Consider the following 26,881-nt stretch of genomic DNA (forward strand, 5'->3'; position numbering starts at 1 on the left):
TTTCAGGGAAAAATATGGGCTAAGAAAGCAGTATTTAGCCTCACAGTAATGATGCGTTTATATAAATCTCAAGCTCATTAAAGGACTGATGTTTTAATTCATACAGTTATTTCATAAGTGTGGCTTCGTGGAGAAAAACAGCAGGAAATGCTCTGAAACATATAAAAATGCTGACATTTAGGGGATTTGTGCATTTTTCTGCATAAAGCCTTGTTTGTGAAAAATTTGCAAGTATGCTGCCTTGAAGGTAGTAAACTTCAATGGGTAATCTGACACACATGAAAGTTCATTTAAAATTCATGATTAATGAACTTCTGAGATGAAAACTCATGCGAAACAGCTCATTAATAATGAATTTTGTGAAAAATGGTTTGCAAAACCTTCTGAAGGTAATTTTTTTTAAAAACTCCATGCAGCCTCATTTATGCCCATGCATGGCTGCACAGAGATCTACTACAGTATTTGATAACCTACACGTATAGGGTACATATAGGTAATAAAATACTTATGTCTATCCCCCAATATACATGTGCATTTTTGGTTATACACAAATACCTGCAATGCATTAAAAACATATACTTTTCCTATTTATTTAATAAACATATGCTTGGATATTTTATGCATGATAAAAACTAACTTGCTTGCGTTAACTCTGATTTATACATTGAAGTCAGTAGGGTCAATATTCATTTTCCAATGGTATCACTCGTGAAAAGGGACTTATCGCACGCGAAAAGTCCCTTTTCCCGTGTGATAGCTAAATCGGGGTGGAGTCCGCACCAGAAGGGGAGGAGTTGGGGTGGCATCGGGGCGGACTCCGCGATGACTTCGCTGGCGGCGATAAGGTAGGCCATTTTATCTCCACCAGTAGCGCGCTCAATAGCTCCACCTTTCACGGTGGCGCTATTGGGTGTGAAAGCCGGCAGCGATAACATCACGGTGGTGCGATCGCTGCCGGCTTTTGCAGGCCTGCCCCCTGCTTTGCCGCCCCCCCATTCACCCAGTTCTTCTCCAGATCATTCAGACCCTACTTGTTCTTCCCCCAGGTCATCCAGACCTCCCACCCAATCAATAGTAGACAACAGATGAGATTAATATCAAGTGCACTAGGTAATTATTAAGTGTGAAGTTGCACAAATTAGTTGCCAGATGTACTCATGTAAGTATCTTTTAAATAGGAACTTATTGGGTCGATTTTAAGACTCACGCACCGAGCGTCCATATATGTGCGGTTCCTGGCATGCGCACATGGATGTGCCGATTTTATAACATGCACGTGTCTCCACGCGCAAGTTAGAAAATACGTCTGCATACACATGTGCGCCGGATTTTAACATCCGTGCGCGCAGATGTGATTGGCCTTTGACTCAAGCACGTGGGGGGATTTTCTAATTATGTGTGGTGATGTGATCACCCTTTTTCCCAGTTCCCGCCCAGTCCGCTCCACTTAAGGAGTGGACTGGGAGGGAACTTCTTTAATCCTAACCCTATCCTTCATCCCTCTTCCCTTCTCCTCCCTGACTCATAACCTTACTCTACCTAGCCCCAATTTTTCTATTTTTATACTTACTACTCCTTGGGAGCAGATGTAAATGCGTAATTCCCTAGGATAGTGTCTAATGTTACATAGCCCCCATAATTCACACACTCAGGGCTTTTAAATTTTACTTGTAAGTGTGTAAGTCTTGGCCCCATCTCTGAACAACCATAGTCCACCCCTTATTTGCTTGTTTTAATGTGCATGCAAACCCAGAAATGCATGTGTACTTTTTATGTTTATAAAATAGCATGCACAGAAGTACAATCTACTTGTATGTGTATATGCAACTTTTATGTTCATAACTCCGTTGAAAAATAACTTTTCTGTGTTTATCATATTCTATTTTGGATGCATGTTGTAGAGAACAAATCTCTATGTGTGACTCTTATAGTCCTGTGATACAAATGCATGCATTTCATCTACTGACTTGGTTTCCTGTTCCATCTTCATGCAGCTCAACAGGAGAGAAAAATCTCATCATTTGTTTTTCCTTATATCTTTATATATGAGGGGATTCTATATGAAGGCTTAGTGGTCAGTGAACTGCATGTCTCATGTTTTAGGGAGAAGGGGGGTAACCCCTGCCCATGATGCATTTATGCAGATTGATGCAATGCTGGGAACCTCCCTGTCTAGGCCCAAAGGCTGTCCCTATGCTGCAAGAATGGCTGGCAGTCAAAATACAAGCTTAGTGAGACCAAACTGCTGAACTGAAAGGCATAACAGTTTGTTAAGAGAGTGATCATTCTTCTGGCTGGTACATTGGCATTGCCACAATATCATTAGCATTCATATTGCTTCCCGGTTTTATTACTAATAACTATACAGTAATATGTTTCTGCATAGATACTTCTTGCATTGTAATAAATTAATTTAACGATAGTTTATGCAAATTAGGGTTATAATAAAGGTGCTTCTCATTCCTTCCCCTTATTCTGTGTGCCTGAAGTTTCTACATCCTAAAATGTTATGAGAGGGTAAAGCAGAGTGGTTGGGATGAAAGATCAGCTTTGATTTGGGACCACCATAGGTTACAAACTGCAGAGCCTGACTGCCTTAAGATGTTTGGAAACTTGTTCTTTCAGACTTACCTTATATCCTTCCGCATTGTGGTTTCTAGAAAAAGGATAAAAAGCTCCAACTTGCATCCATCGCCTACAAAGTTCTTCTGAGACATTATCAAAAAATCCACATATATCTGCACCAATCTGAAAAATAAATTATTCTTAATTTTAAATCCATATATGATATTGCAGAAAGATAGATATTGCAATTCTTTTAAGCTCACTTTCTATTTAAAGAGTGGTTTGTGTGTAGCTCATTTGAATTTACATAGTACTTTAAAATGGCTTTGAAGAACATTTTCCCCTTAGTCTGACACTCCTTGCACTCACAACTACACACCCTACTGCCTGTATTTCTTATATCTGCATTTTAGAAGAGCTTTTCTCAGAAAGATAAAATAGTCCTTGTCTTCAATTAAATTCTGCCTAATAGCCCACTATTTCAGATTTAAAATCTTAAATCTGATTCTCCCCATTCATTGCCTTGTTGATTTTAAACCAAAGCCACTAATTTGTCTAATCTGTTTGTTTGCCTGGATGCAAGCATCACAGAGCAGAGATTCTATATCTGTACAGTAGTGCATACATCTAGTAATGCTACCGAAAACCTAATTAGCAGTAGTAGTATACTGCAAAATAGATTCACATGCAGGTGGTTTATACATAGAATATGCCAATGATTTGTCTGCATACACAATACCAAATATATAATACCAATCTTAAATGAAACATTACAGTAAGATTAAGGTAGTAGATTACTAAGCTTTTATTTTTTAATGTCCAAATCAAAAAATAAAATGTAATGAGGTATATTGCATGAGCATACATCTTGAAATAGTATATGTGTGTGTCTGTAGTTCTACTTACATCATCTGTAATTTCCCCTATTATAAATCAGGAAAATGCTGTAGCAATCAATAGTGTACTTTAAAATATATTAAGGAAATAACAAAAGATGATGTCATAGAGAGGGGACATATTGATAATAGGAAACATGCATAAAATCCATTTCCCTGGGTCTGAGCATGGATATTTGACTTGTAGGGTTATTAAGCAAATGTGCTTACGTAAGGGATGCCAAAGAGATTGAATTCCAGCATTCCTGGTATAGCCCATTTAATATCATTCCAGTTGGCCGCATTATCACCAAGCCAATGACCTGCATATTTCCCAGATCCAGCAAAGGTAGAACGAGAGAAAATGAGACTTCTTTTATCTTGGAAAACTGCTTTAATGGCTCTAAAAGTAAAGTGCATGTAATATGTTATTTTTTCCATAGAAGCAAGCATTATTTCATATTCACAGGTCTGTTATATTTTGTAATAAATGTATCTGTTCATAAGGCAGTCCTCATATAAATAAAAAGAAAACAAATCTTAAAATTACTCAATGAACACCCTCTCGCTACTTAACCCTACTTAACCCTACCCCCTTTTCAATTAATTCTTCACCGCCAACTCCAATCTCCCAGCCCATCCCATCCCATACCCCATGCATACCTGGTGGCCCAATGGAGCCAGAGTGTCTCCTAGGCTCTGGGCTCATTGCCATCTCCATTCAAAATGGTGCCAGCTGGCTATGACACAAGTTATACCCCATGATGTCATTACAGATCCCCATGGTAGGCCTATTTTGGGGGTTTTCAATTAGAACCAAAAAACCCAATTTCCACATCAGGGGTGTTTTATCAGTCTTTTCGATTCTAACCAAAAATTGGATTTTAGATGTTTATAAATTCTTAATTTAGACATTTATTTCCTGCTAATTAGGGGGTTCTTTGGGGATACCAAAACTTGGTAACATTGTCTGCCTGATGCGAAGGTGGCAGACCTCACTGTCACCTAGATAGGATTTTGAACAGTGCTGGGGAGGGGTCGGCTGATGTGGTACATGTGGGCACCAACGACTTAGGAAAATGTGGGAGGGAGATTCTGGAAGCCAAATTTAGAATTTCAGGTAGAAAGTTGAAATCCAGAACCTCCATGGACGCATTCTCTGAAATGCTCCCTGTGCCACATGCAGGTCCCTAGAGGCAGGCAGAGCTCCAGAGTCTCATTGTATAGATGAGGCAATGGTGTAGGTAAGAGGGATTCAGTTTTGTAAGCAACTGTGCAACCTTTTGGGGAAGAGGGAAACTTTTTTGAAAGGATGGGCTCCACCTTAACCAGAGTGGAACTAGGCTGCTGGTACTAACTTTTAAAAAGGAGATAGAGCAGCTTTTAAACTAGAACAAGGGGGAAAGCCGACAGTCACTCAGCACTGCATGATTCAGAGGAAGGTATCTTTGAAGGATACTAATCAAACAGAATAGGTCATCCCAACAGAGAGGTTCTAATAAAAGAAAAAGTAGTATATGTGCCTATATGTAAAGAATCACCTGAGATAAAGGATTCCAAATTATCCATATCAACTGAAATGCAGGTTGTTAATAGAATCAAAAAACACATTTTGAAATGTATGCATGCTAATGCCAGAAGTCTAAAAAGTAAGAAGCGAGAGTTAGAGTGTATAGCAGTGAAGGATGAGATAGCAGGGATGTGCAGAGGGATGCCATATGTTGCATTCGGGATTCGTATTCGTCGGGGGGCAGATACGTTGCATTCGGCAAGGGGGCCTCCCGATACGTTCTATACGTCAATTCCTATTCGTTTCCCCGCTAAAATTAAATTAACTACAACCCCCCATCCTCCTGAATCCTCCAAGACTTACCAAAACTCCCTGGTGGTCCAGCGGGGGGTCCGGGAGCCATCCCCTGCATTCACACCCTCTGCTGCCGGTTTCAAAATGGCGCCAATAGCCTTTGACCTACTATGTCACAGGGGCTACCGTGCCATTGGTCAGCCCCTGTCACATGGCCATCGGTTTCTTCTTGTGCTCCTACCATGTGACTGGGGCTGACTAATGGCACCGGTAGCCCCTGTGACATAGTAAAGGCAAAGGCTATCGGCGCCATTTTGATTACTGGCAGCCGACGGCCTGAGTGCAGGAGATTGCTCTTGGACCCCTGCTGGATAACCAGGGCCTTTTGGCAAGTCTTGGGGGACCCTCATGACCCCCACAAGACTTGCCAAAAGTCCAGCGGGGGTCCGGGAGCAACCTCCTGCACTCCGGCCGTCGGTTGCCAGTATTCAAAATGGCGCTGATAGCCTTTGCCCCTAGACATAGTGAGGGGCCAGAGTGCCGATAGCCTTTGCCAGTATTCAAAATGGCGCCGATAGCCTCTGCCCTTACTATGTCACAGGGGCTACCAGTGCCATTGATCAGCCCCTGTCACATGGTAGGAGCACAAGATGGTGCCGATGGCCATGTGACAGGGGCTGACCAATGGCACCAGTAGCCCCTGTGACATAGAAGGTCAAAGACTATCGGCACCATTTTGAAACTTGTAGCCAGGGTGTGAGTGCAGGGGATGGCTCCCGGACCCCCCAGCTGGATCACCAGGGAGTTCTGCTAAGTCTTGGGGGGGGGGGGTCAGGAGGGTGGGGGGTTTGTTTAAATTGGCTCCTAGGCAGCCAAATAATTCATGGGGAAGCGCGATACATTTGGCTTCCCCATGAATACAACGAATAAGGCCCTATACATTCCGGATTCCCAATTCGTAGGGAACGAATGCACACCCTTATGAGATAGACATAATTGGCAGGAGGGTAACCAATGGGACAGTGCTATATCTGGTGCAAAGTTATTGCAGTGATAGGGAGAATCAACTTGGTGGGGGTGTGGCACTTTATGTCCAGGAGGGCATAGTCCAACAGGATAAAGATCATACAAGAGATTAAATGCATAGTAGAATCTATATGGGTAGAAATCCCATGTATGTTGGGTATGACTGTCGTGATAGGAGTATACTACTGTTCAGCTGGCCAAAATGATGAGACAGATGATGAAATGCTAAGAGAAATTAGGGAACTAACCAATTTGGCAGTGCAGTAATAATGGGAGATTTCAATTATCACAATATTGACTGGGTAAATGTAACATCAGGACTTGATAGATATGTAAAGTTCCTGGATGGAATAAACAACTGCTTCATGGAGCAGTTGGTTCAGGAACTGACAAGAAAGGGAGCTATTTTACATCTAATTCTTATGGAACATAAAATTTGATGAGAGAGGTAACTGTGGTGGGACCACTTGGAAATATTGATCATAACATGATCAATATTTGAACTAATGACTAAAAGGGGGGGGGGGGGGGGGGGGCAATATATAAATCTATAGCCCCAATACTAAATTTTCAAAAGGGAAACTGATAAAATTAGGAAAAATAGGAAAAACTGAAAGGTGCAGCTGCAAAGGTTAAGATGTCCAACAGCTGTGGATTTTGTTTAAAAATACCATCTTAGAAGTGCAGACCAGCTGTATTCCACACATTAAGAAAGGTGGAAGGAAGCCAAATGATTACTGGCATGGTTAAAAGGTGAGGTGAAAGAGTTTATTATTTTAGCTAAAAAATATCCTTCAAAAATTGAAAGAAGGCTCTATCTGAAGAAAATAGAAAAAAGATAAGTATTGTCAAATTAAATGAAAGACATTGATAAGCAGACTAAGAGAGAATTTGAAATGAAGTTGGCTGTAGAAGCAAAAACTCAAAAACGTTTTAGAATATATCCAAAGCAGGAAATCTACTAGGAAGTTGGTTGAACCATAAGATAAATCAAAGAGTTTTAAAGGGGCTCTTGGGGAAGATAATGCCATTGCAGAAAGACTAAATGAATTCTTTACTTCTGTGTTTACTAATGAGGATATTGGGGAGATACCGGTTCTGGAGATAGTTTTCAAGGGTAATGAGTCAGATTGACTGAACCAAATCATGGTGAACCAGGAAGATGTAGTAGGTGAGCCAGGAAGATGAAGTTTGTAGACTGACAAACTAAAAAATAGGTAATCACCTGGACCTGATGATGTGTATCCCAGAGTTCTGAAGGAACTAAAAATATTAAATTTCAAATCTATTAATTTGTAACCTATCATTAAAATCATCCATTGTACCTGAAGACTAGAGGGTGACCAATGGAATCCCAATATTTATAAAGGACTCCACGGTGATCCAGGAAACTGTAGCCTGGTGAGCCTGACTTCAGAGCCAGGAGAAATAGTGGAAACTATTCTAAAGATCAAAATTGCAGAGCATATAGAAAGACATGGTTTAATGGAAAACAGCCTGCATGGATTTACCCAAAGGAAGTATTGCCTCACAAATCGAGTTTAGGAGGTCGTTCCCGGACCCCCGCTGGACTTTTGGCAAGTCTTGTGGGGGTCAGGAGGCCCCCCCAAGCTGGCCAAAAGTCCCTGGGGGTCCAGCGGGGGTCCGGGAGCGATCTCCTGGACGCATGACGTCGGGAGCTAGGAATCAAAATGGCGCCGGCGCTACCTTTGCCCTGTCACATGATAAGGGCAAAGGGCCACCGGCGCCATTTCTCTTCACAGCAGCCGTGGGCAGAGAGCGGGACATCGCGCCGGGATCATCGCACCGGGACCCCAGGTCATTTAAAACATTTTGGGGGGGTTCGGGAGGGTGGGGGTTTGTTTTAAAGGTTCGGGGTGGGTGTTAGGGTTTTTTTGGTGTGCCGGTTTTCCCACCCCCTATTTAACGATATAATACAAATGCCCCTGACGATAAATCATGGGCATTTGTATTGTATCGTGCACTCTAACGATTTTGGACGATTTTAAAATTATCTGACGATAATTTTAATCGTTCAAAAACGAGTCACTTCCCTAGTGCAGATTGGCCAGCGTCTGACCAATTTATTTATGTGAAAAAGTCAATGACACAGTCCTCCTGTATTAATTATCTATGAGTAACTGATTCATCCACCAAGTTATTAGTGTACATTAAGGGAGGGAAGTTGTTTGCAATGAAATAGGAAATACAGACAATATTTCCTATTTCATTGTATTTGAGGAAAAACAAAAAAAGTGGAAAAAAATATGAAATTTTGTGATCATAAGAACATAAAATATGCCATACTGGCCTGGGTCAGACTAAGGGTCCATCAAACCCAATATCCTGTATCCAACAGTGGCCAATCTAAGTCACAAGTACTTGGCAAGTACCCAAACATTAGATAGATCACAAGCTACTATTGCTTGTTAATAAATGTCATAGCAGTTCATGGATTTATCCTCTAGGAATTTATCCAAACCTTTTTTAAACACAGTTGCACTAACTGCTGTAACCACATCCTCTGGCAATGAATTCCAGAGTGTACTATGCGCTGAGTGAAAAAGAATTTTCTTTGATTTGTTTTAAATGAACTACTTGCTAATTTCATGGCGTGCTCCCTGGTCCTTCTATTATCTGAGAGAGAAAATAACCGATTTACATTAACTTGTTCAAGTCTTTCATGATTTTGTAGACTTTAATCATATCCCCCCTCAGTCGTCTCTTCTCCAAACTGAACATCCAGAACTTCCTTAGCCTTTCCTCATAGGGCAGCCGTTCCATGCCCCTTATCATTTTGGTCGCCCTTTTCTGCACTTTCTCCAGTGCAGCTGTATCCTTTTTGAGATGTAGTGACCAGAAGTGCACACAGTATTCAAGGTGCGGTCTCACTATGGAGTGATACAGAACATTATGACATCCTCTGTTTTATTATCCATTCCCTTCCTAATAATTCCTAACATTCTGTTTGCTTTTTTGACTGCCACAGTACACTGGGCCAATAATTTCAATGTATTAACCACAATGATGCCTAGATCTCTTTCCTGGGTGGTAACTCCTAAGATAGAACCTAACATTGGGGCGGATTTTAAAAGGGTTACGCGCGTAGGATACGTGCGTAACCCTTTTAAACCCACTCCTGCGCGCGCCGAGCCTATTTTGCATAGGCCTGGCGATGCGCACAAGCCCCAGGACGTGTGTATGTCCCGGGGCTTGAAAAAAGGGGCGGGGAGTGGGCGGGGCGGTCTGGGGGCAGGACTGAGGCTTCCAGCACAGCTGCTGTGCCGGGGGATCGCGTGTCGGGCCAAGGGCCGGCACACGCAACCTACACCTGCCTAAACCTACACCATGTTTTATAACATGTGCGCGCATGTTATAAAATCGGGCATAGATTCGAAAACCTGGCCCATTGTGTAACAACAGCAAGGGTTCATTTTCTTATATGCATCACTTTGCCACATTAAATTTCACCTGCCATTTGGAAGTCCAATCTTCCAGTCTTAGAAGGTCCTCCTGCAATTCATCACCATCCGCTTGAGATTTAACTACTCTGCACACATTTGATCACCTCACGCATTGTGCCCCTTTCCAGATCTTTAATAAATATATTATAAGGCACCGGTCCAAGTACAGATCCCTGAGGCACTCCACTGTTTACCTTTCTCCACTGTGAAAACAGACCATTTAATCCTACTCTCTGTTTCCTGATTTTTAAGCAACTTGCAATCCACAAAAGGACATCGCCTCCTATTCCATGACATTTTAGCTTTCTTAGAAGCCTCTCATGCTTTTCCTATCATTTTTTTTGTGGGTGTTAAAAAAAATGCAAACATAAAAAGAAACAAAACAAAACAAAACAAAAAAAACCTGAACCCACCCCAACCCTTACCTTTTCGTAAAAAGCAGTGCCCTCCCCCTACTAGCGGATGCCCTCCCACTCTCCTGACCCCTCCCTCCCCAGGAAACAGCAGAAACATTCAGTGGTCTAATAGGGGGCCCAGAAGCATCCTTTCACTCTTCAGGCCAGTGGCTGCCCTCATTCAAAATGACGCCAGTTGCCCTTTGCACTTAACTTGTGACAGGGGCTACTGGTGCCATTGGGCAGCCACGGTCACAAGGCAGTTAGCTGCATCTTTACTCAGCACAAGGATAAAAAGTGGTCTTACTCTTCAGTTGAAAGGATCATTGAGTGTCCATATAAACTGTGAAGGTCATAGTGAATTCCGTTGTAATGCTTTGCATCCATGCATAGGGTTTTTGAATACATAACTCGATCCATAATTCCTTGAAAGGAAAGTCATAGTAAATTAATGTGATTTCTTCAGGACTGATTTGTTCAGTGCTTTGTTTTGTTTTTTTAGTAATGTGAAGGCATAGTTTGACATTTTCTTTTCATTCTAGGATATGCGTTGTGGTTCAAGAACAGAAAACAATCCATATTATTGTTTGCACTTCAGGTTGAATTAGACTGCGATACACTGGTTTTATTAATCTTTATTTTTTCACTCAGAATCAGCGCTGCACCTACCTTAATGAATGTTATTTTTCATGACAATCAATAAACCAAGTAGTAGAAAAAAAACGCACTATTAACCTCTAGATCTCCAGTAAAGTCTTGTTTTACCATACTGCTGTGATTAATAGTGTGCATGAACATATACTTTTGTTCACTTTACTAGAAAATAAAATTATGAAATCATAAATCATATGTATGTTGGTTTAAATGATAACTGTATCTTTTTCCCCCATGACTTTTCAACTATTTCTATGCTTAATAGCGAGATATATAATGTTAGCCTTTGGAACAACAAGCTTTTGGTTTACATTGCATAGCAATTGCTCATTATTTTCTTTCTGCTTCATCTCAACTATTTCTCAATCACCACCACGAGAAACTGATAGCGGGAGTATAATTTTATTTGAGATAAGAGGGAAAAAAAATTGTTGCTTATTGTCATGAGAACCTGGCTTTCATCCGTGATGAGAAGAACTGTCATTTCAACTCTCAGCAGGTGAGCTAAAAGTACTAATTTATTGAACTCCTGGATGTAGTGAGATAATGAGCTGAAGTTACTGTAGGCTACTGAGTACTGGATAAAGCGGCAGAATTTCAATTTAGTTATGTTAATAAGAATGTGCGACGTGCATACACCTAAAGCTATGAGTGATGAAGCATGATCAATGCTATTAATTAACTTAGTAGCAACTGAGAAAATGAAGCTAAAATAAGGAGAACTAGAGAGAGGGTTTTTTTTTTTTGTGCAGGCAACCTTTCCTCAAAGAGTGTACTACAGTACAACCCAAACGTGTTTTGGATTATTGCTGGACTATTACAAATACTGACTTACTGGGCATGAAAGGAGGATAATTTAAGTTGTTATCTGCACAGCCGTTCTTAGAACCTTTCAAAAAGTTAGATACTTCATTCATGTCCTGGAAGAAAAAAAAAAATATATTTCTTATTTTCAAGATAAAAGTACATCATTGCAGACATTTTCATTTTTGATGTTTAAATACTGTGGGGTCAAATATTCTAAGTCATTTAGACAGATAACTCACAAGTTATCTGTCTAAATGGTAAGATTATGAATACTGAGCCACTTATCCAGTTTTATTGTAGCAGATAAGTTATTAAGTAGCTAAAATCTAGCATGATAATAAAGAGGCTTTCCAGGGGCTTTTTGGGGAGGAGTTAAGCTATCCAGCTTAGCCAAATTTCAGTTCTATCTGACTAAGTGGGTCATTTTCCTCACACACACATGGCACCCACAAGTTATGAAGACGTAAACTCGGCATCGGTTTTCATAACCGGCGAACTGCATGTTTCTGAGTTCCGAGTCCTCCAGGATGATAGAGATGTCGAGCGGCGCAGCAAGGCTGACTGACTAGTGCAGGGCTCTGTAGTCAGTGAGGCCTGTACGTTCAGGTTTGCGTCAGCACAGGCCAGAGCTGGAGCTATTTACTCGCGGGGGGGGGGGGGGGGGGCCCCAGGGGGGGGCGCACTAGCCCATTTTGATTCTGGTTTAATTAACTTTTTCCTCTGATGCTGAGGTGAAACTGGACCCGGCGTTAGTGGGGAACTGCACCGATAAACTCAGTGTCCATTTTCATTACTGGCAGACGGCGGGTTATGGAAACAGACGCCGAGTTTACCGGCGTTGGTCTTCATAACTCAGCGGTCTGCCGAGTTGGATTTTTTAAATTTTTTACTTAAGAAAAGAAGTACAGAAAAGCAGTTTTTTCTGCTTTTCTGTACTTCTTTTACTTCCGCTCAGCTAACACCTGCTCCAGGGTGGATTAGCGCCTATTTAACCCGGGTCGAAGTGCAGGTTATACATTGCGCTTGGCTGAGCGCACTGTATTGCATCGGCCCCCAGGTGAGGCCTCACAAAGGATCTGTACAGGGGCATTATCACCTCATTTTTCCTATTGGTTATGCTTCTTTCCATACAGCCCACCATCCCTCTTAGTCTCAGCAAGCCTAAGCCATTTTGTCTGCAGGTTTTCATGTGAGAATCATCTAAAAGCTACGTTGAATTTTTTACTTATTAAAATAAACCATCTATTTTACTTCTGGTAAAAATCCTGGACTGCTTCCATGGGAGATTTGTAAGATTACAGGAAGCCTTGATGGGGAAATCAAAGTAGTACTGACCTGACCACATTAAAGGTAAAGATTTAAAATTAAAAATAAATCCTTCCCCCATATCCACCTTAGCACACATTAATACACCAATAATGTGACCTGCCATGAGAGTAGGTGCAAAATTAATCTGTTGTAACCACCACCAAGTTAACATATGGAATGAGGTAATTAATTCCTCTAATTCAGCAGAGGTGTCCTTAGGCAACTGACAGGAGAATTCTCACATTGTGCTGGGACTTGACAGCAATCATTCACAGCTAGAAAAATATTGCTTTAAATCCCATTCTTTTTTTTTTTCCAGAAGCTGATTTCAGAAAAATAATTGATAAATGCCCTCCTCACTTCCAAATTCTAGGCAAATCATTTATAATATAGCCAGGAGGACAAAGATCTATAAGAACTGCCTGCTCCATCTCTGAAAGCTTTGTTTCTGAAAACTTCATCAGATCAGACCTAGAATCTGAAATGAAATCATGAATGGCTAAGACCTTAATTTTAGCAGAATAAGAATTAAAATAAAGACAAAGTCAAATGCATATAGAAAGCTGTGCGATATAGTAAATCCTACAGTCACCAAACGTTTTGGGTCTCTGTGTCTTTCCCTAGTGTTATAGGTATATAGCCAACCATAAGAACATAAGAACATGCCATGCTGGGTCAGACCAAGGGTCCATCAAGCCCAGCATCCAGTTTCCTTGCTAGTAACCACTGTAATATTTAAACAAAATAAAACATGTTCAGGCTTATTATAACAAGCAATATATTTTAAAATTACAGGACTGATCATGCTGAGGCAAATATGATGGCAGTGCAGTAATAATGGGAGATTTCAATTACCAACAAGAAAATTAGTGGAAACCAGAATAATGTTTTTACTATAGCCTAAAAGGTGTCAGCAAGCCTGTCGTTGTGACACTTAAAAAGTGACCAACCGGTCTACACATCACCCACCTTTCAAAAATCTTTTTAATGAATACAAAAAATATTTTTTAAAGAATTTTTGATTTTTTGTAAAATTTTCTTCTAATGCATATTAGTGAAAGACTCTTCACATTCTGTTTTACCGAACCCAACATGGCCCGTGTTTCGCTGTCAAGCTTCTTCAAGGGCATGCAGTAATAGTATTATATAGCGAGTCATATCACTTTACCATTTTGAATTCGGACATGACGTCTCAATGTCTCTTCGCCTGAAAGCAAAGGACCCCAATATTGACTGGGTAAATGCAACTTCAGGACATGCTAGAGAGTTCCCAAATGGGATAAATGACTGCTTTATGGAGCAACTGGTTCAGGAACCAACAAGAGAGGGAGCTATTTTAGATCTAATTCTTAGTGGAATGCAGGATTTGGTGAGAGAGATAATGGTGTTGGTGCCACTTGGCAATAGTGATCATAACATGATAACATTTGAACTAATACCTGCAAGGAGAAAAATATATAAATCTGTAGCTCTAGCACTAAACTTTCAAAAGGGAAACTGATAAAATGAGGAAAGTAGAAAAATACTGAAAGGTGCAAAGGTTAAGAGGCTACAACAGCCATGGACTTTGTTTAAAAATACCATCTTAGAAGTGCAGTCCAGATGTATTCCATGCATTAAGAAAGGTGGAAGAAAGGCCAAACGATTATTGGCATGCATGGCCAGTGCAAGGGAACTAGGTGCTCTAGGCACCTTCTGCCTTGCGTCGCCCACCCCCCTAGCCGCGCCGACATCCCCAAACCCCCCCCCCCCCCCCCCGGTCGCAGCCCTGGCTCCTACTTCTGCGAGTGGCAGCAGCAAAGAGGAGTGGAGATTTGATTCCCCACTTCTCTTTGCCGTCGCCGCCGCTCATGCCCCTAATGGTCGGCACCCAGGCTGAGGACTAGCTCACCTAGTGCTTCTGCTGGCCCTGCCACCATGGTTAAAACGTGAGGTGAAAGAGGCTATTTTAGCCCAAAAAAAAGTCTTTCAAAAATTGGAAGAAGGATCCATCTGAAGAAAATAGGAAAAAGAGTAAACGCTGTCAAGTAAAATGTAGAACATTGATAAGACAGGCTAAAAGAGAACTTGAAATAAATTTGGCCGTGGAGGCAAAACCTCATAAAAAAAACTTTAAAAAATATATCCAAAGCAGGAAACCTGTGAGGGAGTTGTTTGGATAGTTAGATGATTGAGGGGTTAAAAGTGCTCTTAGGGAAGATAAGGCCATCGCGGAAAGACAAAATGAATTCTTTGCTACATGTTTACTAATGAGGATGTTGAGAATATACCAGTTCCGGAGATGGTTTTCAAGGGTGATGCTTCAGATGAACTGAACCAAATTATAGTGAACCTGGAAGCTGAAGTAGGCCAGATAGACAAACTAAAGAGTAGCAAATCACCTGGACCTGATGTTATACACTCATAGGGTTCTGAAAGAACTCAAAAACGAAATTTCAGATCTGTTAGTAAAAATTTGTAACCTATCATTAAAATCATCCATTGTTCTGGAGAACAGAGGGTGGCCAATGAAACCTCAATATTTAAAAAGGGCTCCAGGACTTATCCATGAATCTATAGACTGGTGAGCCTGACTTCAGTGCTGTGAAAAACAGTAGAAACTATTCTAAAGAATAAAAACATAGAACATATAGAAATACATAGTTTAATGGAACACAGACAGCATGGATTCACCCAAGGGAAGTCTTGCCTCACATATCTGCTACATTTTTTTTTGAATGGGTTAAAAAACCCATGTGGATAAAGGTAAATTGGTAGATGTGCTGTATTTTGATTTTCAGAAAGCATTTGACAAAGTTCCTCATGAGAGGTGTTATGTTTGGCCAGCTGTGGGCAGGGAGCAATCCTAGGTGCACGCATGCTGCAACTAGATTTAAAGGGCCCATGGTGGGAAAACCTCTGCGGCGTCCCTCCATGATATCAGCAGGGCACAGGTATTTAAACCTGGACCTGGCCATCATCATATGCTTCAGCAACAGGTCATTCTCCCAGATTAGTTGCCCTCCTTGGCTCCTGACTCTTCACCTTTCATCGCCCAGGTAGTCTCTTCGGCTTGGACCTCGGATTGCTCTTGACTTCGTCCTTTTCTTGGATTGACTCATGACTGACCTCAGACATCCACTTTGCTCGTCTTCCACCTGCCCTAACCTCTGGCTTGCCTTCGACGTTACTGCTTGCCGCCTGCCCAGACCTTGGATACATCTTTGACTCCAGCTACCACCTATCCAACAATAGCCCATATGGACCGCTCTTCTTGCTGATCTCCAGCTTTTCATCGAGTTCTTCACCACCCAGAGAGCCATTTCTAAGTTCAGCTGGCCCTGGCACTTAAGATCTCAACCTGCAGGGAATGTGGACTGGTATTGGTGAAGGTCTCATTTGTCTCTGCTCTAGCCAAGTCCGCCTGTTGATGAAGATCTGTAGGGCTCCTCCCTGCAGGTGGTGCCAACCTTGCCTCAATCTAAGGGTCTACAACCACAACAAGAGGCTTCTAAGAAAGCTAAAAAGTCATGGGATAGGAGGTGATGTTCTTTTGAGGACTGGAAACTGCTTATAAAACAGGAAACAGAGAGGATTAAATGGTTAGTTTTCTCAGGGGAAAAATGTAAACAGTGGAGTGCCTCAGGGATCTGTACTTGGACCGGTGCTTTTCAATATATTTATAAATGATCTGGAAAAGGATACAAGAAGTGAGGTTATCAAGTTTGTAAATGATACAAATTTATTCAGAGAAGTTAAATAATATGCATATTGTGATAAACTACAGGAGGTCCTTGTGAGACTGGAAGATTGAGCATCCAAATGGCAGATGTAATTTAATGTGGGGAAGTGTATGGTGATGCATATAGGGAAAAATAACCCATGTTGTAGTTACACAATATTAGGTTCTATATTAGGAGCTACCATTCAGAAAAAAGGATCTAGGCATCATAGTGGATAATACATTAAATCGTCGGTTCAGTGTGCTGCTGCAGTCAAAAAAGCAAACATAATGTAATAATTATTAGGAAGGGCATAGTGACTAAAATGGAGAATGTTATAATTCCTCTATATTGCTTCATGTTGAGACTGCACCTTGAGTACTTTGTGCAATTCCTGTCACCTTATCTCAAAAAAGATATAGTTGCACTGGAGAGTAGAGATGTGAATCGTGTGATCGATCGTCTTAACGATCGATTTCGGCTGGGGGGGGGAGGGAATCGGATTGTCGCAGTTTTGTTTTTTTAAATATCGTGTAAATATCGTGATCTTCCACTCTCGGGCACACTAAAACAACTCTAAAACCCACCCTGACCCTTTAAAATAAATCCCCCACCCTCCCGAACCCCCCCAAAATGTCTTAAATTACCTGGGGTCCAGTGGGGGGGTCCCGGTGTGATGTTCCACTCTCGGGCCATGGGTGCGTTGATAGAAATGGCGCCGGCGCTACCTTTGCCCTGTCATATGACATATGTCATATGACATATGTCATATGACAGGGCAAAGGTAGCGCCGGCGCCATTTTGGTTCCTGTCCCCCGACGTTGCGAGCGTAGGAGATCGCTCCCGGACCCCCACTGGACCCCCAGGGACTTTTGGCCAGCTTGGGGGGGCCTCCTGACCCCCACAAGACTTGCCAAAAGTCCAGCGGGGGTCCGGGAACGACCTCCTGCACTCGAATCGTGTTGCCGTAATGCAAAATGGCGCCGGCCATATGGCCGGCGCCATTTTGCAGTACGGCAATATGGCCATACGGGCGGCGCCATTTTGCAAAATGTGAGTCTTGCAGTTCAATAAATAAGAAAAATAAGAAAATAAGAAAATAAGAAATTGCCATACTGATCAGACCAAGGGTCCATCAAGCCCAGCATCCTGTTTCCAACAGAGGCCCAATCCAGGCTACAAGTACCTGGCAAGTACCCAAACACTAAGTAGATCCCATGCTACGAATGCCAGTAATAGCAGTGGCTATTTTCTAAGACAACTTGATTAATAGCCATTAATGGACTTCTCCTCCAAAGAACTTATCCAAACCTTTTTTAAACCCAACTACACTAACCACATCCTCTGGCAACAAATTCCAGAGCTTAATTGTGTGTTGAGTGAAAAATAATTTTCTTCAATTAGTTTTAAATGTGCTACTTGCTAACTTCATGGAGTGCCCCCTAGTCCTTCTATTGTCCAAAAGAGTAAATACTGATTAATATTTACCTGTTCTAGACCTCTCATGATTTTAAAGACATATCATATCCCCCCCCCCCACCCTCAGCAATCCCTTCTCAAGCTGAAACAGCCCTAACCTCTTCTAAGCCTTCCCTCATGAGGGGAGGCTGTTTCATCCCCTTTATCATTTGGTTGCCCTTCTCTGTACCTTCTCCATCACAACTATATCTTTTTTGAGGTGCGGTGACCAGAATTGTACACAGAATTCAAGGTGCGGTCTCACTATGGAGCGATACAGAGGCATTATGACATTTTCTGTTTTATTCACCATTTTCTTCCTAATAATTCCCAACATTCTGTTTGCTTTTTTGACTGCCACAGCACACTGAGCTGACGATTTCAATGTATTATCCACTATGACGCCTAGATCTCTTTCTTGGGTTGTAGCACCTAATATGGAACCTAACATCGTGTAACTATAGCATGGGTTATTTTTCCCTATATGCATCACCTTGCACGTGTCCACATTAAATTTCATCTGCTATTTGGATGCCCAATCTTCCAGTCTCGCAAGATCCTCCATAATGAAAAACTGGAAAAAAACATGATAATAACACACTCCCACGCCTTTTAAATGTCCAAAGCTTTAGATCACATTAAAGGTACACTAAGGGATGATACCATTGATTTTTCCTCTTGGTGGAGAACCTGTCACTCAAACCCATTGCCCTAACTGGAGCAGCTTTTGAAGTGATGTGACAAAAAGGGAAGACTTCACCCGAAGCAGTGTCAGTTCTAGCAGGGGAGCTGAAGACCCTGGAAAGAACAGGAAAGCAAGGACCTACTCTTGCTGCTGATCTCTTGCAGGAAAGTTGGAGACAGATTAGGTATAATCACATGATAGAAAAGTTCATGTGGGAAACATATTCAGTCACTGCCCAGATAGCAAAATTAGCTGGATAAACTTGGACATACATTCAAATGTATAGGTATGCTATTGAATACAGCCTGGTTATCTTTGATGTGACCAGACTTGGGGTCTCATTTTCTAAAGTATCGCAGGCCTGCACCCAATGCGCCACCATAGGAGGTGTAGCTATTGGGAGCGAAATAGGACGTGAAAAGGGCCTTACCTTTTCACTGTCTGCGGCGTCGGCGCAGAGTCGGCCCCGGTTGACGCCCCGACCTCCTCCTCTTCTGGGGCCGACTCTGCCCCGACTCCGCCCCCATCCTGGTATCGCACTCGATAAGGGATTTTTCGCGTGCGAAAGGTCCCTTATCGCGTGCGAGCCTCTTAGAAAATGAGGCCCTTTGGTAAGTTATCTGGCTAATGTAATGTCCAAAATGTTCCTGGAATGCCCCTAAATTATCTGTCTACATTTTAGCATCCTAATAAGATATCTGGCTAAAATGTAGCCAGATAAGTGCCCAGATATTCATTTAACCAACACGGTAAAATAATACAAAGGGTAACAATTATAATATCCCTATTGTTTACTTGTTAATCACACAAGAACAGAGATATAACACATCCACAATGTGTATAACGTTATTAAACAAAATAACACACTCACCTATATAGACACTCTAAAAGCTAAACTGACACACACATTCAACCATTCACACACTTGTTAAAAACAACAAATTATACTTGAATTAACAGTGACATACATTACAATAATTCACAAATTTTGTATTGAATGGTTGAATGTGTGTGTCAGTTTAGCTTTTAGAGTGTCTATATAGGTGAGTGTGTTATTTTGTTTAATAAACGTTATACACATTGTGGATGTGTTATCTCTCAGATATTCATTTAGCCAGGTAACTAGTGAATTATCTGGCTAAGTGCCTCCGAATAATGACCTTGAGGAGGCTGAATTCTGTATTTGTTTAATTTTCATTTTATTTGTATATTTCCTGACTGGATTCTCTTGCTTTGTAATTCCAGCGTATTTGGTACTTGATCCTACTGGGGTTGTAAGTGCCTATGTTTGCATTTCCAATTACTTCGGATGGGGGTCTCTCATTTCTGTTCCTTTACTTTTCTTCTTCAACGCCCCAGTTGAAGTAACAATCCTCAGCAGGGAACTAAAAACTGTGACAGCTTTTGCAATCCAGATGCATGTACTCTGAATCCCACCCACGGCTGCCACTCTTATGTGACACCCGAGATTCTGTCCTTCAATGAGTGATGATCCCAATTCTTTACAGCGTAAATTCTTATGGCAAACAAGTTCCCTGTGAGAGTGAGCAGTCACTGTGCAGAAGAGCCCACTTTAATTGCAGCACACTCTGGCCACTATACGGCAACATTTCTGGAGATATTCAGATTTGAGGCTAGAAGAACAAATATGCTGTAAGAGCTCATTGCGCGAGAACATGTGAATACAAGTGTACTACGAAACTCAAGATATGTCCTCCATCCTCCGTCCCCCCGATGCAGAATCCATTTGAAACATGGCCTGTGTCAGGAATGGGACTTTATTAAAGACAAAACAAGACAGAGATAAGTGTTATATTGATATTGAAACATTTCAAAACAGTGTGTATTGATACACCAGACAATGATAAATGTAAGGCAATGAAAGGCTTTTGCTGGTAGAGCCTATTATGCCTGTCAAGTAGACACTAATATCCTATTATTTTCTATAATGTTTTGATTGTGGATATTTGATGTGTGATATTTTCCTCATTCTATCAGAAAAATTGAGGTCTGACTCAATCTATATATTTTTTTCAATTTATAAAACATAAATAGAAGAAAAATGATCTGACTTGATATAGTAGTAAATAAATTAAATGCTACTAAACAGTTTAGGGGCATAGTTACCTAGAAAATGACAGCAAAAAAAAAAGCCAAAACAAGCAGTCCATCAGCTCGGCCTGATTTTTTCTGTGCACACTGCAGGACATATGCCAGCTGCTAGCTATAGAACATGACCACTTTTAACATATCTAGGACCGTTTCAATTGTCTTTCTGATTTCTTCTCCATTATAGAAAGAGAGAAACGTGGATGAAAGAAAAAAGATTACACGACCTATCTTGTCTGCCCATCCACACCAACTACTCTGCTTTACAATTCCTACCCTCTTAGAGATCCCCTGTACTTGTCCCATGCTTTCTTAAATTCAAATGCTCTCCTTGTCCTACCACCTCAATTTTGGGCAGATGAGTAGATAAATGCTCCAGGTAGTTCCCATTTAGTTCCCATCTTTTTTCCATGTCTAATCACAAGGCTTTGTTATAATTTAAATAGCTATCAACAGGAGCTTACCACAAGGTCACACTTTATCAAACGCCTATCAGAACACACACATTGTTGGGTTAAACATGTCATTTTTAGACCAATGTTTTGTTGTCATCATTCTCATTATTTACTTATGATATACTTTTACATTGGAAGAGCTCAAAGCATATTACAGCAGATCAATATATACAGAGTAAGGCTAAAAGATGGATGGTTTTGGGGTAAGTCACATAAAAAAACCCAAAATAAATACAATGAAATAAAATGAAAAAATAGAATAATAAGGCACACAAATAATAAATGGTGGGCAGTGCAGATACTTTCCTATTCAGTGTCTGTGACACAGATATTGTGTGGGTGTTTCAAGTTCAGAAATTTGCAAGTAAAGGGGTAGGCGGTCATACTTCTTATGTTGAGAAGGCCATGTTTTCAGTAGTTTCCTGAAGACCAGCAGACTAGCTGCTAGTCCGCTGCTGAATGGCAGAGTGTTTCATAGTATAGGAGCTGCTCCTGTAATGGCCCTCTCACTCTCTGGTACTAGTGGGGCACTGGTTTCTTAGTGGTGGAACCATTAGGCGCATTTGAAGCAAAGAGTGAGAGGAGATAGAAAAGCTTAGCCATTGGCTCAGGTTGAGGGGGATGCACCCAGGGTTTTAAACTTGGTTTGGTAAATAATTGATACGCAGAGTAGGGGTTTGAAGATAGGTTCGATCTTTTTGAACAGCTTTGTGTTCAGCAGCATACGGCCGCAGCATTCTGTTTGAGTTGTAGGTGCCAAGTGAGATTTTTTAGAGTTCCTATGCAGTGTCAGCTGCAGCAGTTGAGGCGGGAGATCATACAGGCTCCATGACTGGGGCAAAGGGCAGTTTTTCGAAGCAAGGGAACAGGTACTCACTCCTTGAGGGTCTGCTCTCCCTATCTCAGAGCTTCTCCTAATTCTACCTGGGACTCTGAATGCTTCTTATTGTGTACTCATAACTCAGTCTCTTTCCACTACAGCACAGCCTAGCAGAAGATTCGCTGTTCCAGCGTTCTGTGGGATACCTGCCCAGCCGGGCTCAACATCTACTACTCACTACTGCCACCTCTGGTGGTTTCCAAAACTGTTTAATAAAATATTCAAATCTGTGTTTGTGTGTCCAGAGTCTAGCCTGACACAGTGGTCCCTCACGGGACTGCCCCCATGGACGTGGTCAGCTGCCACAGTGTCCAAGAATCCACCCAAACATCAATAACCTTAAAACCGAGATAGTCCCGCTCGGAGCATATGTCTGCCAAAAGAACCAAAAACTGGTGCCTGAACGTCAAGACGATAATGCCGAGAAAAAGTATGCATAGATTTCCAGGTAGCCACTCTGAAAATTTCCTGAGGAGAAACCAACTGGCTCTCTGCCGAAGAAGTAGCCTGCAAATACAGAGAATGGGCTTTTAATCCCTCCGGAACTGGCCGGCCCCTGACAAAGATATGCCGATGCGATCGCCTCCTTTAGCCAGCGAGCAATGGTGGCTTTAGAGGCCTTCTGACCTTTATTAGGACCACTCCATAAAACAAAGTGATGATCGGAGACTCTGAAATCATTAGTGATCTGCAAGTACTGAAGGAGAACACGCTTAACATCCAAGCACTGGAGATCAGCACCTGACGTGCCAGCAATATCTTCCGGAGAAAAGGCAGGGAGCTCCACCGATTGATTGACATGAAAGGAGGAAACTGCCTTTGGCAGAAAAGAAGGGACCGTCTTTAGAGAAACCCCTGAATCAGAGAATCACAGGAAGGGCTCCCGGCAGGATAAAGCCTGCAGCTTGGAAACCCTCATGGCTGAGCAAATAGCCTCGAGGAACACAGTCTTAAGCTTGAGGTCTTTGAGAGTGGCCCGATGGAGGGGTTCAAAAGGTGCCACACAGAGAACCTGTAAGACCAGGTTAAGATTCCAAGATGGGCAAGTAGCCCTGACCGGCAGATTCAAATGCTTAGCCCCCTTAAGAAATCGAACGACATCTGGATGAGCGGCCACCAAGTAACCATCCAGCCTGCCCAAGAAGGAGCCAAGAGCCAAAATCTGAACCCACAAGGAGTTGAAAGACAACCCTTTAGAGAGCCCGTTCTGAAGGAAGGAAGGAAAGAACCAGAGAGATCGATGCCCTGCGCATCGATACCCCAGCCTCCACGCACATATTATCAAAAACCCTCCAAACCCGAACATAAGAAAGATGTCAAGGTTTTACAGGCCCGCAACAGCATGGAAATCACTTCCTCCTTGTAGCCCCCTTCCTCAGCCGCCGCACAAAAGCCAAGCCGCAAAACAAAAGTGATCTGCCTGATCTAAAAATACTGGACCTTGTCGCAGGAGATTGTGGAGGTGAGTGAGACGAAGAGGGCTGTCCGATATGAAATTCACGAGGTCCGCAAACCACGGTCTCTGAGGCCACTCCGACGCTATGAGAATGACCAGTCCATGGTGAAGTTCTATCCTTATGAGAACTTTTCCTACCAGAGGTCAAGGAGGGAAGTAAAGGAGGACCTCATTGGGCCAGGGCAGGACCAGGGCATCCATGCCCTCTGAGCAGAGTTCTTTCCTGCGGCTGAAGAATGGAGGAGCCTTCGCGTTCTTCAGGGTGGCCATCAAGTCCAAGTGGGGGACCCTCACCTGCGGACGACTAGATCCATCACCTCATCCGACAACTCCCACTCTCCGGGGTCGAGATGCTGGCAACTGAGGACGTCTGTTTGAACATTCTACTTTCCTGTAATGTGGGAAGCCGCCAGGTGGTCCAAATGGCACTCTGCCCAAGCGAACAATAGGCTGGTCTCCAGGGCTACCAGTCAACTCCTGGTGCTTCCCTGGTGATTGATGTAAGCTACCGTGGTGGCATTGTCGGAGAGAACTCTCACTGCTTTGTGACGGATCAAGGGAAGGAAGAAATTGAGTGCCAGTCGAACTGCCCGGGCCTCCAGACAATTGATGTGCCATTTGCATTGGATTGGAGACCAAGAGCCCTGCGTTGATTGAGACTGACAAACCTCTCCCCAGCTGGAAAGGCTAGCATCCTTCATCATGACAATCCACTGAGGAGTCTCCAGGGGCATTCCCCTCGACAGGTGATCAAGAGAGAGCCACCACTGCATGCTGATGAAGGTAGACTCGGGAAATGGTAGGGGCGCTCGAATCTCCTCCGAGACCGGCTTCCAAAGGGCCAGTAAAGCTTTCTGCAAAGGCACATATGCGTAAACGCCCAGGGCACCAGATCTATAGTGAAAGCCTTAGAGCCCAGAACTTGAAGGTAATCCCAGGCCATGGGTATCAACAGTGATAAGAGATGCTGTACCTGCTGCATGAGTTTGAGTGCACGGACCTCAGGCAGGGAGACCTTGGACATGCAAGTGTCGAAGCAAGCTCCCAGAAATTCCAGAACTTGAGAGGGCAAGAGGTTGCTCTTGGAGTAGTTGACTATCCACCCGAGGGAGGTGAGCACCGACACTACCTGACTGACCGCCATCACACAGAGCTGTTCCGACTTCGCCCAGATGAGCCAATCGTCCAGGTAGGGATGGACCAAGACCCTCTCCCTCCAGAGAAAGGCCGTCACCACCACCATCACCTTGGTGAACGTGCGAGGGGCAGAGGCGAGCCAGAACGGGAGAGCTTGGAACTGAAAATGCCGGTCCAGTATGTCGAAGCGAAGACACTTCTGGTGTTCCTTGCAAATTGGGATGTGAAAGTAAGCTTCTGTGAAGTCGAGCGAAGGTAGGAACTCGCCGGAGCAAACCGCCGCAATGACCACCCTCAGGGTTTCCATCCGAAAATGGAGAACCTTGAGCGCCCAGTCGACTCTCTTGAGGTCCAGAATTGGATGGAAGGAACCATCCTTCTTGGGGACGATGAAGTAGATGGAATATTGGCCGGATCCCTGTTCCTTTGGAGGAACAGGGACTATGGCCCTGAGTTCCTTGAGCCTGTCAAGAGTCTGGCACACCACTGGCCATTTTCGACTGCCACATGGAGAGATCAGGTGGCTGTCGGGAAGATCCTGAGCAAATTCTAAAGTGTAACATTTGGCGATCACGCCAAGGACCCACTGATCCGTGGCGATTTTGGCCCATTCCCCAAGAAAAAGGGACAGACGTCCACCTAAGGCAGGAACGAAGGAATGGGCCTCCCTCCTCATTGCGAGGACTTGGCGGCGGAACCATGTGGATTGCCATTCCTGAACGATCGACGCCCTCAAAAGAAATGAGACCATGCCTGCGATCTGGAAGAGGCAGGACACTGAGAGGACCCCCTCATTCTGCTGTACCTGCACTGACCCTGGAATTGAGAGCACAAAGGAAAAAAGGATTTTGACTGTTTAGGGCGATCCTCAGGCAGCTTATGAACCTTGTTATCACCTAAGGATTTAATAAGCTGTTCCAGGTCCTCCCCAAAAAGCAACTTACCCTGAAGGGAGAGTGCCTAACTGAGACTTGGAAGAGGAGTCCGCTGCCCAGTTATGCAGCCAGAGGACCCATCTGACAGAGACCGCTGATACCATAGCCCTGGCCTGCACCCGGAGGAGATCATAAAGGGCATCAGCCCCATATGCAATTGCCCCTTCAAGCCACTCCGCTTGTTCGGCCTCTGCAGATGGGAGGTCCTGGGTGCTGAGTAGTTGTTGAACCCACCTGCGGCTTGCCCGCTGCATGAGACTGCTACAAACCGTCGCCCGGACACTTAAAGCCAACACCTCAAAGATCCTTTTGAGATGTACTTCTAACTTGCGATCTTGAAGATCCTTTAAGGCTGTGGCCCCTACAACCGGGATGGTGGTGCGTTTGGTGACAGCCGACACCGGAGCATCAACCTTGGGTATTTTGAGCATCTCAAGAGCTGTATCCAGGAGGGGATATAACTTATCTATTGCCCTGCCCACACGGAGACCAGACTTGGGAGCCTCCCATTCCCTGAGCAGAAGCTGCATAAGCATAGGATGGAAGGGAAAAGTACAGGACGGAGCCCTCAGACCCGCCAGGACCGGGTCAATGGTATGGGAGGAGGAGGCAGAGGCGGGCTCTTCTGCAGGCACATCGATTCCAAGTTCATCCAGAACAAAAGGAATAAGCGGGTCCAGCTCCTCCCCCTTAAACAACCTCAAAACCCGTGGGTCATCTCCCTCCATGGGGGGGATTATCAAGAGAAAGATCTGGGTTAGCATCTGGATCGGGCAGCAGAGAGGGAGGAGGAGGAGGGTCAGGTGGGTCTGACCCACCAGGTACAGACCTGACCCTAGTAGTGCCCTGCGAGTCTGGGATGCAAGAGCCCTGGCTAAGAACCAAACGAGGGATTTTTGCCGGTGGGGGGCCCGGAATGGTAACCTCCTGCACCTCCAAGCTTGCTAAAAACGATTTATGTAAAAAGAGCACAAATTCTGGTGGAAAAGGAGTATTTGCTCTGCTGGAGCCCTGGGGGGGGGGAGGGGGAGAAGCCCCTCGGGGAGGGTCAGAATTAGCATCAGGAGATCCCATAGGGCTTAAGTCAGGCGGTAAATGACAAAAATCCAGCTCCCCTCCACCATGAGGATCCGAGTCTGCTGCGAGGTCCAGGCACAAAATGGCCGC

General features: G+C 43.3%; 1 protein-coding gene across 1 annotated transcript in view; it reads right to left on the reverse strand.

The window, feature by feature from the left end:
• Positions 1 to 26,881, reverse strand: part of LOC115081713 (maltase-glucoamylase, intestinal-like) — a gene marked incomplete at its 5' end in the record, with an annotated part of 276,490 nt that overhangs the window by 196,154 nt on the left and 53,455 nt on the right. The window contains 4 exon segments of the mRNA XM_029586132.1: positions 2,632 to 2,748; positions 3,672 to 3,843; positions 10,437 to 10,554; positions 11,619 to 11,703. Coding sequence (XP_029441992.1) covers positions 2,632 to 2,748; positions 3,672 to 3,843; positions 10,437 to 10,554; positions 11,619 to 11,703 — 492 coding nt within the window.

Source organism: Rhinatrema bivittatum, unplaced genomic scaffold, assembly GCF_901001135.1.
Source record: "Rhinatrema bivittatum unplaced genomic scaffold, aRhiBiv1.1, whole genome shotgun sequence".
NCBI lineage: Eukaryota > Metazoa > Chordata > Amphibia > Gymnophiona > Rhinatrematidae > Rhinatrema > Rhinatrema bivittatum.